General features: G+C 37.5%; 1 protein-coding gene across 2 annotated transcripts; it reads left to right on the top strand.

Annotated features, from left to right (window-relative positions):
• Nucleotides 1-1,525: 1,525 nt before the first annotated feature.
• Nucleotides 1,526-10,755, top strand: LOC139120490 (aldo-keto reductase family 1 member B1-like). Of its 2 annotated transcripts, XM_070684946.1 has the most exons (9): nt 1,526-1,695; nt 3,736-3,903; nt 4,092-4,208; nt 4,861-4,938; nt 6,333-6,449; nt 8,671-8,777; nt 9,062-9,230; nt 9,491-9,573; nt 9,923-10,755. In XM_070684946.1, the coding sequence occupies exons 1-9, from the start codon at nt 1,552-1,554 to the stop codon at nt 9,963-9,965; spliced, it is 1,026 nt and encodes a 341-aa protein (XP_070541047.1). In that variant the 5' UTR covers nt 1,526-1,551; the 3' UTR covers nt 9,966-10,755. The 2 variants fall into 2 exon arrangements, with proteins under 2 accessions (XP_070541047.1, XP_070541048.1); XM_070684947.1 differs by lacking the exon at nt 3,736-3,903 and having other exon boundaries at nt 9,923-10,111.
• Nucleotides 10,756-11,132: the final 377 nt, after the last annotated feature.

Here is an 11,132-nt window from a genome sequence, read left to right as displayed (position 1 = left end):
AAGTACAAAGAACAACTGTATCTTTTCAGGTATCTATAACCATATAAACGGCTTTTAAATCTTATGAAATGAAAAAAGCAAGATCGATATTACACATGCTTGGGAGCAAGAAATTGCAAATTTTTAATTACAAAATGATTAATTTCAAATATGAGGAATTAGGACTGTTGGTGTTACAGGTTAAATAAAACTTGTGCCGTAACCTGATGCTGCTACTGCTAGTGCTACCCAAAGTAAGAAAATTGGGAAATCTGTCGGTTCAAAAAGGAGTTGGAGAGAGAAATAAGTGTGTGATTACATGAGTACAGGGCGCCAACATCAAACATCGACAGTGCCGTAGGAGCAATCATAGATAACGATTTTTTTAATTATCATTTCCACTGTGTTATAAAACCACCTTTCTCTGCGCCATCAGTGTTCCGTTTTATGGAATCATTTGTTTTCAGTGGTAAAACTTTACTTTTCGGTCGCACTCACTCACTAGCGTCACCAATAAGGCATCATTTTCACGTCCTGAAATGTTCATCTCGCAAATAACGGTAAGTTTTCGCTAATTTCAAGCTAGGATCGAGTCATGATGATCTCGCCAATATTTTGCTTTTTGCCCTTCTACGATTTTATCAATAAGGCCTTTCATAGAATGTTTCGCATGATAATGAACAATATCGTAAATCTAACGTTGGCATTACAGTCGGCACGTTGGTCAGTCTATTGGGAATAGGCCAATAGGTAAATTATATGCATGATGATAGTGCCAATAAATAAATTTTAGGTATTACGAGGTATGATCAGATAAATTGTTGTTATTTGCACGATATCGATCACCGTTCAAAAAAGGCGCATTACAATGTACATTTCTTGCAAATTAAGATGTTTACTGAGAAGTCTACTTGTACATTGTGTCAATTTTGCATAATTGTGGTTAGAAAGTCACATCGATGGTCTAGACGCTGTGGCAATAATTGTGCTTTCTGGTACGATTATTATGCCAACAAACGATTTTCATTCACATTTTAAACCCTTGGGACTTGTAAAATTTGCATATGCTCAGCTCTTGCTGATTGTATAAAATATTCGTTACCAAATTGTTGTAGTTACACTGTTTTTCGGTGGTGAACAACTTTTCTCGACTTCTACTGAATACTGTTCTCAATGCCAATACGGAAGAGATTTAACACGATTGGAACTAATTTGGGATAATTGGGTGGTGAAGTAATGTCTGTTTGATCTTCAAATGTAAGCTCATCTGCTTTCCTTTTTAAGTTACACACTTGTTTTTATGAGTAATTTGTAATATTGCAACAATCAGCTAAAGAGCACCTAACACTTTTGAGAAATTTTAAAATAAGAAAATCCAATTATCCCAAATTAGTTCCAATCGTGTTTCCTCTTCGTCATCATAAGACCGAAAGAAGTTATTCGGAGACTATACGCTTGTGTAAATTATGTAAATCTGCTTGACACCCAACGAAAACCCAACATCAACTTTACATATCAGTTCATTATCCGATGTTGGGCTGCAGTTTTATTTACCGTGTGTATGTATATGCGATGGGACCTTCAGCAGCCGCGATCGACAACTCGACGCGTTTATTTGAAGTTCCGTCCGCCTTGTGTCCTTTGTCCACGATGGCACAGGTAATTAAACTCGCTACGGGTGAAATGATGCCACAAGTGGGTCTCGGAACATGGCAGGTAAGTAAAGAAATAATCGTCACCACAGACTTTATATGAAATATCATTACCAGTGTACCTTGACCTTTGGAACTTGTAAAGACATATACCGGTAGCTACAGGGTTGTCAGCTGGAGTCATTTGTACATAACCATAAACTTCACCCATATGGGCCAACATGACTAGATATTTATTGTACAAAGTCAGTGTGGTATAACATACGGTATATCAACATACTGGAACTGTTCCGACGGACACGAGATCATCACAGCAGCCTTTACAGTAATGAGTGTTGTTGCACACTAAAAACGACACTCATTGCAGGCTAGATTCACGTATTAGAGTGCTTGTAGGCTCTAACCTAGAGTGGAAAATGGAGCAAAAGAGTGATACATTTTGATATCTAAATTCCGGGAACTTTAGAAACTTTAAAGTTTGACACTGGAAAGTAGAAACACAAGTTACAATGTGAAAATACCAAAAGTCGATATCAATTTATTATAAAGTGGCTTCAGTGATCATGATTATAGTGCGAGAAAAACTGTACCTTTGGAATTCGTTTGAAGTTCACTCGCTGACGGCAAGAACGCACAGCAACTGGCAAGCTTTGTTCCGATAGCACTGATGTTTTCGAGCAATTCATTTACCAAAGAGATTTTTTTAGTGCGACCCCCAATCCTCTCGAATTAATCAGAGTTACCGAAATTTTCACTTCCGCCCATGACCGAATATTTAAAGGTGAAAGGAAAATTATTTTCCGAAGAATAGGGGTAGTCAACACCAATGGGGGTCGAAAATGAGTTGTTTTTCGGTAATTCGTTTACCAATGTAGCTCAGAAGAGTTTCGCGCCAATCTTCAAGTGTTGATAGTCAAGGTGTGACGTATTGAGATGATTGACGAATTTTAGTGGGCATAATATCATTCTTACAGCCACCAATCATGAATTTGAGGACGATTTACGCAATATGACAATTTTGAATTTAATCACTAGTCTCTTGTTGAAGTACTGTGTACGGTAGCGGTAAAGGCTAGAGCGTCAGTTATAAACTTCAATAAAACTATTAAAACATGAAAGAAGTCAACATTCTCTGTGGAATAAAAAAACTAGACATTTGGGGTCATAAGCATTGCAGAGTTATAGCCCATTGAAACTTCTGAAAAACTGACCAAATAAGAGGAAGTTGGGGAGTCCTTAGTGTATTAAGTATGGTAGAGGTCCCCTAGCTTTTAAAAAATGTTTGAAAAGGAAAGTCATTTTTTACTGTTTTTTAGGAAAGTTTGACAAGGCAGTGCTTGCATTCAGAATGCGTGACTGCTATTATGAATGCATTTTTAGATTCTTTGAGTGTCAAAGAGGTGTCAAAAGTGAGATTAACCAAAAAGACTGCTCTTTGACTTCAAAAGAGGGGTGCAAATATGGCTTGTTTTCAACAATTTTGACAGAATAACAGTTTTTCCTACATAATTTTATACCAATTAAATCCAACCTTTGAAATGAGATATGGACATGGAATTTTTACAGCCTATTAACAAGGTTACAGATAAGATTTGTACGGCATAATTTTCCTGTATTTGAAGTACTTTTTGAAAAATCACATTTTGAAATTTGAAAGAATTTTTAATAATTTTTTGATATGTAAACTCATGTAAAATCATAAAAACAAATTTTATTTACAAATCCTGCCGTACAAATCTTACAATTAATAGTGTCAACATATTTATAACTAATTTGGTAATATATATATCTTATTATTAAATTCAAAGATGTAAAAAAATATGAAAAATTAAATTTTAATATTGATTGGTGTCATATTTCAAAATCATGGCTACAAACATACAATTTTTATATTTTTTGGAGAAAGTATTAACTAAGGGAGTTATCCTGAAATTTGAACTAAATATCTTGATTCTAACACTTGAAACTTGACATTAACTCTGAGAAAAGAATTGGTGCAAAAATAGCCTTTACCGCTACCTTAAGAGACAGATACATTCGACCACGGTCCCTCCCTTGTTGGGGGACCGTGTTTCAAACGCATGCAATTTAATCTGCGTTGCAGTCCCCTCCAGGGCAAGTCTACGAAGCAGTGAAGTGCGCCATCAACGTCGGATATCGGCATATTGATTGCGCCTTCTCATATGAAAATGAACATGAAATCGGAACGGCACTTGCGGAAAAGTTTACGTCTGCCACTGTTCGACGGGAAGAAATGTTCATCACAAGCAAGGTAAAACGTTGTAATATAAATGTGAAGTCAAAAACTTCGTCAAAATGAAATCACAAATTAAATTGTTTATGTGCAAAACATCTTTTGGAATGCATTTCAAGATCGGAGAAAACAGGAGTGAAATATTTCGTGACTCACTTAAACATGTACGATGGCATTCTTTACATTTTTTCTTTGGTACTCTACAGCTGTGGCTTACCTATATGCGACCAGAACTTGTGAGAGAAGGCTGTTTAAAGTCACTGAAAAACTTACAGCTTGAATATCTGGATTTATTTTTAATTCACGCGCCTGTAGCTCTACAGGTAAGACAGAATTAATGCAAGTACTGAATATGAAAAAATGAAGTATTTTCGGATGTTTTTTGAAAAAAAGTATTGATGAATGGTTTGTCTGTTCTAATGGATGGTCGCGTCAATAGAGGAGTCAAAGTATTATCATTTGTGCATACCGTAATTTGTTTACTGATTTAGCTTTGAATTCATTAATGTGTTGTCTGTTTTAATGGAAAGTACACACTGGCAATTTATATCATTAAGAATATCATAAACTCTGAAGGACAATCGTTATCTGCTTTTATGAAAGATATCAAATTTTAAAAATCTCTTCTCGAAGGTTTCGTGTTTCTTAGATGAAAAATAAACTCATTGTGTGAATGAAAAGGGGACAAAGTGTACAAAATGACTAGAACTAACTGATATAGGTTAGTAGCTAGAAAGATGTAAAACGTCTGGCCAAAGGTCTGTGAGTGGGGCACAGCTTGTGAACTACATCGGGAAGCCTATTACTGTATCAACTTTTTATTAACTGTCTTTTACGGGCCAAAGACAAAGGAGACAACACATCCTCCTCCTAGTCAGGAGAAATATATTTGTATATCTATCACTGCAACCATTGGATCATCTTGCTTCTTACCTATCAACGGTTAATTATTTTCTTCTGTATTTTTCACATAAGCCTAGCAAGCAAATCCTTCCGATGGATAAAACTGGTAAGATTATCTTTGATGATGTTGACTACATTGATACATGGAAGGTCAGTAAATAGTATACTAATTTATTGGGTGATTTCATTTGGTTGTTTACGTAAAGTAAAGAGATCTCAAGCCATTTCAACAAAACCTAGGACAATCCATGCAGGTGCCGAACATCCATTACTGGTTACCTTTTAAAATCCTCTGAACAGCTTTTTGTGAAGTGAAGGTATCTTGACAAACGTGAACAAAGGCCGATAATTTATGCAAAAATCATCAAGTTGACACTTTGAAGGCTCATTGTGCGAAAACAAAAGCGAATTTCAAAAATCCGGGACACGGTTTTTTGCCCGGTATTCCCAGTCGTCGATTGCAGTAAACAGATCACCAAGGCCGATTGGAGATTTATACTTACACTTTTTGAGTAAAAAAAACTAAAAAACACGTGTTTTTGAGTAAAGTATGCACACTGTTTTTGAAAAACTAACAAATTTTCTGAACTCTTCGGTGACCGAGCAGATAAAAAAGTACCACATGTCGGGTGTGTGACCACTTCTTCTATGTGAAAATGAGGATTGAAAATACGTGTCAATGAACCTGAGTCGCATCCTTAAGTAGTTTGGTGTAGGAGAGCAGCAAATATGTACAGCTCTTTGAAACATGTTCTTTTCAACAATTTTCATTCATCCGCATTCGTTTCTTATAATGATAGATTAGGATTTATGAGATAAAAGGATTGGTTAGTGGAAAATAATTCAAATGGATACTGCATGTAATTCAAAAACGCAAATGAACTAAAGGCAAAATATTAATAAAACTGAAGCACAATATGACCATGCTGGTTGTTCGATTCTCAATGATATATATCACAAGATTGTTCAAACTAGATAGGCATTCCATATACAGAGAATGATACTTTCAAGCATCCTGAAGTGTTTCATGTTTAGAATGATTTGCTCAATAAAATGCAATTAAATATTTAAAATAAATTGCAAATGTGCATGCTCATTGTACTTGTTTGTTTCCATGATTTACAGCAATGGAGCTAATTGTCACTGTTTGCAATAGTGTTCTACTGTACGTTAATTTAGCAAATGATGTGATTTCATACTTTAAGAAAAGTTGCAACTATATTGAGACATACACAAGTCAGATTTATTAATAGCAGCAAGGTTGCAAATACGACAGGCTTCCCTAAGTCCTATAGAGATTTCCCATGTTACATCAATGCAGTTGTATTATGGAAAGCAAAGTTATCATAGTGGTATATCTATAACCTTAGCAAACACTGTTGTTATGTTAATATCATGCCAGTTGAAGATGATCATTGGAAGCGTTTTTGCAGGTGTTCAAGGATATATAACTGCTGATACTTGTCTCAGAATATTACAATAGCAGTACAAAACAATAGGGTGGTAATTAAACTTACAAAATTTCTTTTCTTTTATGGATGCAGGCTATGGAAAAGTTAGTTGATGAAGGTTTGTGTAAATCAATTGGTGTTTCAAATTTCAATGAGGAACAACTGTGTCGTCTTTTGTCAGTGGCTAAACACCCAGTTTCTGTAAACCAGGTGAGTTGATAAGGTGCTAAAATGTAGCAAGGCAACCAGTTAGTACAAGAAGCTACTCTGTGAAAATTAACCTGGTCATGCAGCCAATCAGTGCAAAGTTGCCTGGTCATGCAACCAATCAGTATAAAGTTGCCTGGCCTTGCAGCCAATTAGTATCAGGTTGTATGGCTGCATAACCGTTCAGCCAGCTGGCAAAGCAGCTGATCAGTCAGCAGCTGCGTGACCATGCAGCCAATCAGTACGGCATTGCCATGCCAAACGACAAATATGTACAAAGCAGCCAATGAGCGCACAATTATCTGCCTGGCCATGCAGCCAATCAGTACGGCATTGCCATGCCAAACGGCAAATATGTACAAAGCAGCCAATGAGCGCACAGTTATCTGCCTGACCATGCAGCCAATCAGTACGGCATTGCCATGCCAAACGGCAAATATGTACAAAGCAGCCAATGAGCGCACAGTTATCTGCCTGACCATGCAGCCAATCGGTACGGCATTGCCATGCCAAACGGAAAATATGTACAAAGCAGCCAATGAGCGCACAGTTAACTGCCTGACCATGCAGCCAATCAGTATGGCATTGCCATGCCAAACGGCAAATATGTACATAAGCAGCCAATGAGCGCACAGTTATCTGCCTGACCATGCAGCCAATCAGTACGGCATTGCCATGCCAAACGGCAAATATGTACAAAGCAGCCAATGAGCGCACAGTTATCTGCCTGACCATGCAGCCAATCGGTACGGCATTGCCTTGCCAAACGGCAAATATGTACAAACAGCCAATGAGCGCACAGTTATCTGCCTGACCATGCAGCCAATCGGTACGGCACTGCCATGCCAAACGGCAATGCCAAACGGCAAATATGTACAAAGCAGCCAATGAGCGCACAGTTATCTGCCTGACCATGCAGCCAATCGGTACGGCACTGCCATGCCAAACGGCAAATATGTACAAACAGCCAATGAGCGCACAGTTATCTGCCTGACCATGCAGCCAATCGGTACGGCACTGCCTTGCCAAACGGCAAATATGTACAAAGCAGCCAATGAGCGCACAGTTATCTGCCTGACCATGCAGCCAATCGGTACGGCACTGCCATGCCAAACGGCAAATATGTACAAAGCAGCAAATAAGTGCACAGTTATCTGCATAGCCAAACAGCAAACACTGCGAGTTACTTTTCAATCACTACAAAGTTACATTTCTAAACAGCCAATTGCTGCAAAGTTACAAGACTGAAAAATCCAATCGCTGCCAGGTTACCAGGCAAAAAAGCCAATTGCTGTAAAGTTGCCAGGCTAAAAAGCCAATCGTTACCATGCCTAAAAAGCCAGGCCCCCCCCCCCCCCCCCCCGATGTTACCAGGCCAAAAAGCCAATCCCTCCAAAGTTACCAGGCCAAAAAGTCAACTGCTGTAAAGTTACCAGGCCAAAAGCCAATCCCTCCAAAGTTACCAGGCCAAAAGCCAATCCCTCCAAAGTTACCAGGCCAAAAAGCCAATCCCTCCAAAGTTACCAGGCCAAAAGCCAATCCCTCCAAAGTTACCAGGCCAAAAGCCAATCCCTCCAAAGTTACCAGGCCAAAAAGCCAATCCCTCCAAAGTTACCAGGCCAAAAGCCAATCCCTCCAAAGTTACCAGGCCAAAAGCCAATCCCTCCAAAGTTACCAGGCCAAAAGCCAATCCCTCCAAAGTTACCAGGCCAAAAAGCCAATCCCTCCAAAGTTACCAGGCCAAAAGCCAATCCCTCCAAAGTTACCAGGCCAAAAGCCAATCCCTCCAAAGTTACCAGGCCAAAAGCAATCCCTCCAAGTTACCAGGCCAAAAGCCAATCCCTCCAAAGTTACCAGGCCAAAAAAGCCAATCCCTCCAAAGTTACCAGGCCAAAAAGTCAACTGCTGTAAAGTTACCAGGCTCAAAGGCATTAAATAAGTGCAAGTTACATAGTGAAGCAGAAAATCAGTACAAAGTTGTATGGCATGCATAATCAACCAGCTGACCAAGACAACCAAATAACTCAATGCAGCAAATCAGTGCAAAGTTCTTTGACTAAATAACCAATCATTGCAAGATTTGCCTGGCTTAGCAGCCAATCAGAACAAAGCTGGGTGGCTGAATAACAAACCAACCACTAAAAATAAAATTTGTCTGCCATCACTCTCATCAAAGTCTTGCATATTAAAGCTAATCCTGGTCATGTACCTATATAATTTACAGGTGGAGTGTCATCCATATTTGACACAACAGAAACTGATGAATTTTTGCAAAAGCAATGATATTGTCCTGACAGCATACAGTCCACTTGGTTGCCCAGGGAGACCATGGTAAGTTTGTCCACAATTAAACTTACATTCCTATAATCAAAATTCTCCTGACCATTAAGTGTTAACAGATGAAAAGTTTCGTGTGATCAAATAACGGTTCAAATATTTTGATAGACTAACAGAAAGCGATATTCTGTCAACTAGACTTGACATTGACGCACTAGTAGGTGCTTACCTGCATAGGTGAGATATTTTTCTCTTCTGATTTGGGAGCTAGATGCTTTAATGGATGCAAATTTCAGATTTAGGTAGACTGTCTTACCGTTTTGCTTTCATGCTTACAGGAAATTCAAAGACAATGATCCAAGACTTCTTGAAGATCCTGTGTTGCTTGATATTGGAAAATCTTATAACAAGACACCTGGACAAGTTTTAATCCGATATCACATTGAACGTGGTAATGTTGTCATTCCAAAGAGTGTTAATGAAAACAGAATCAAAGAAAATTTTCAGGTATGCTTAGAAAAGTCGCTATTATTACATTTTTGACAGGTGATCAATTCTATATTTGTTAATTTGTGGCACTATTCTTTTTAAATAAAGCATTGATTTATAAGTATTGTGTATGTTTTTCACTTTCTTAAAATTTTTTAAGGACATAAGTAAATACTTTCATAATTTAAATCCAGGCAAATGAAATGTTTATTGCTTCTCTTGGAAGTGATTAGTAAAATCATGGTGTAAGAAGTCGATCATTTGTTTTCTTATTTCAGGTATTTGACTTCAAGCTGTCAGAAGATGATTTGGGTAAGCTGAACGGCCTTGACCGGAACTACCGGGTCGTGAACTTTGCCTTGTAAGTACATGTACATACAAGACGTACACCTTTGCCATACATATATTCAAAAAACATTGCCAGTGGTGGGGTAACTATAAAGAATGACAGCATTTATGTACCAAGATTCCAAGAACTACAGAATCAAACGTGTTTGGCAATTGTCAAGACATTCTGATTCAGAGGGGTTTTCAAGTCTTTTTTCACAAAGTAGAACTTGAAGAAAGAAATTATGGTATTACACTCATACAGTATTCATACATATACAAGTAGTACATGTCCAACATTTGAACAACCAAATGGTGAATCTGTGATTTTTAAGAAATGACTTGCAAATCTAATCTCTCTTTGTTTCTTCTATTCCTTGCAGTCTGAGAAAACAAAAACATTTTCCCTTCAAGTCGCATTTGTAATAATTCATGTACTTGGAAGTTACGCTCGGGATACAAAGTATGCCGATTAAGCTGTTTTAATGAAAACATGTCTGGTGAAATGCAATTTATTTCAAAATATATATTTGTAGTTTGGGAAAACAGGGCAACCTGGAGAGATGGTCTTGTCATAAAAACAGTAATTTTAAATGGCTTAATTATTATTTATCAGTTTCATTGGCATGTACTAAGATTAGGGTAATTTCCTTTTGTACACGGATAAAACACTGTGCATAATGCTACACAGCCATAGCTGTCTGAACAAAAGACACTATTATGCATCTATGGTATATTTACCTGAATACATCAATGTCAAATAAGGAATGGTATTTTTGCCTTGAGTGTTTGTGGTCAGTTTCATTTAAGGTAGAATGCACCTTGATGTTTGGACTCTAAATTTTTATAATACTTTGCTGTAAATGCTGTTTGTTTGAATATATTTTGAAGCCTGTGGAGAAGACGAAATTTCCAGGGCTTTGTTTTTGTGAAATTGTAAATAAATTTTCCTCATAGCAGCCATTTTGTTTTTCAAATATTGGTTAATTTTAGGTAATTTGTATTTTTAGTACTAAACTTTGAACAGGGTTCCCTAATTTTTAATTCTTGATTTTGAAACAGCATGGTTTAAAAGTTTCCAGGAGTGCTTGAAATAAATGTTGGTATGTTCAGGTTTGATTAGCATATTATCCTTACATGTATTAAGGTAGAATGCGCCTCGGGGACAAATAGTCACACAGTCAAAGTTTTACAATTCTTTTCTGATCTAACACTTGTGGGGGTTCATTTTAAAGCTCTTTATGCAAGGAAGCTTTTCACTGTCTTAGTTTTTCAAAAATCGAAAATTTTATTTTCTTCATAGAGTTAGACATAGGGATGGTGGCCATTTTGAATTTCAAATATTGCAAAATGGTGGGTCATTTGTTTCTCTAATACCAAAATTAGTAGGGTGACCCCTGATTTTTAATCTTGACTTTGAAAGAGCATGGTTGATATTCCTTATAGTCTGAGCAAAGTTTGACTTTCGAGGCGCATACTACGTTAACCTACAGCATTTATGGTAATCAGTTTTATATCAAAACTAGACTGTCGACGGTCTCTCATGCCTTCTTTGCCTAAAATACAAAGCCACTGTGGCAGGTGCCCTGGAGT

Source organism: Ptychodera flava, chromosome 20, assembly GCF_041260155.1.
Source record: "Ptychodera flava strain L36383 chromosome 20, AS_Pfla_20210202, whole genome shotgun sequence".
Taxonomy (NCBI): domain Eukaryota; kingdom Metazoa; phylum Hemichordata; class Enteropneusta; family Ptychoderidae; genus Ptychodera; species Ptychodera flava.
This window is presented reverse-complemented; position numbering and strand designations above follow the sequence as displayed.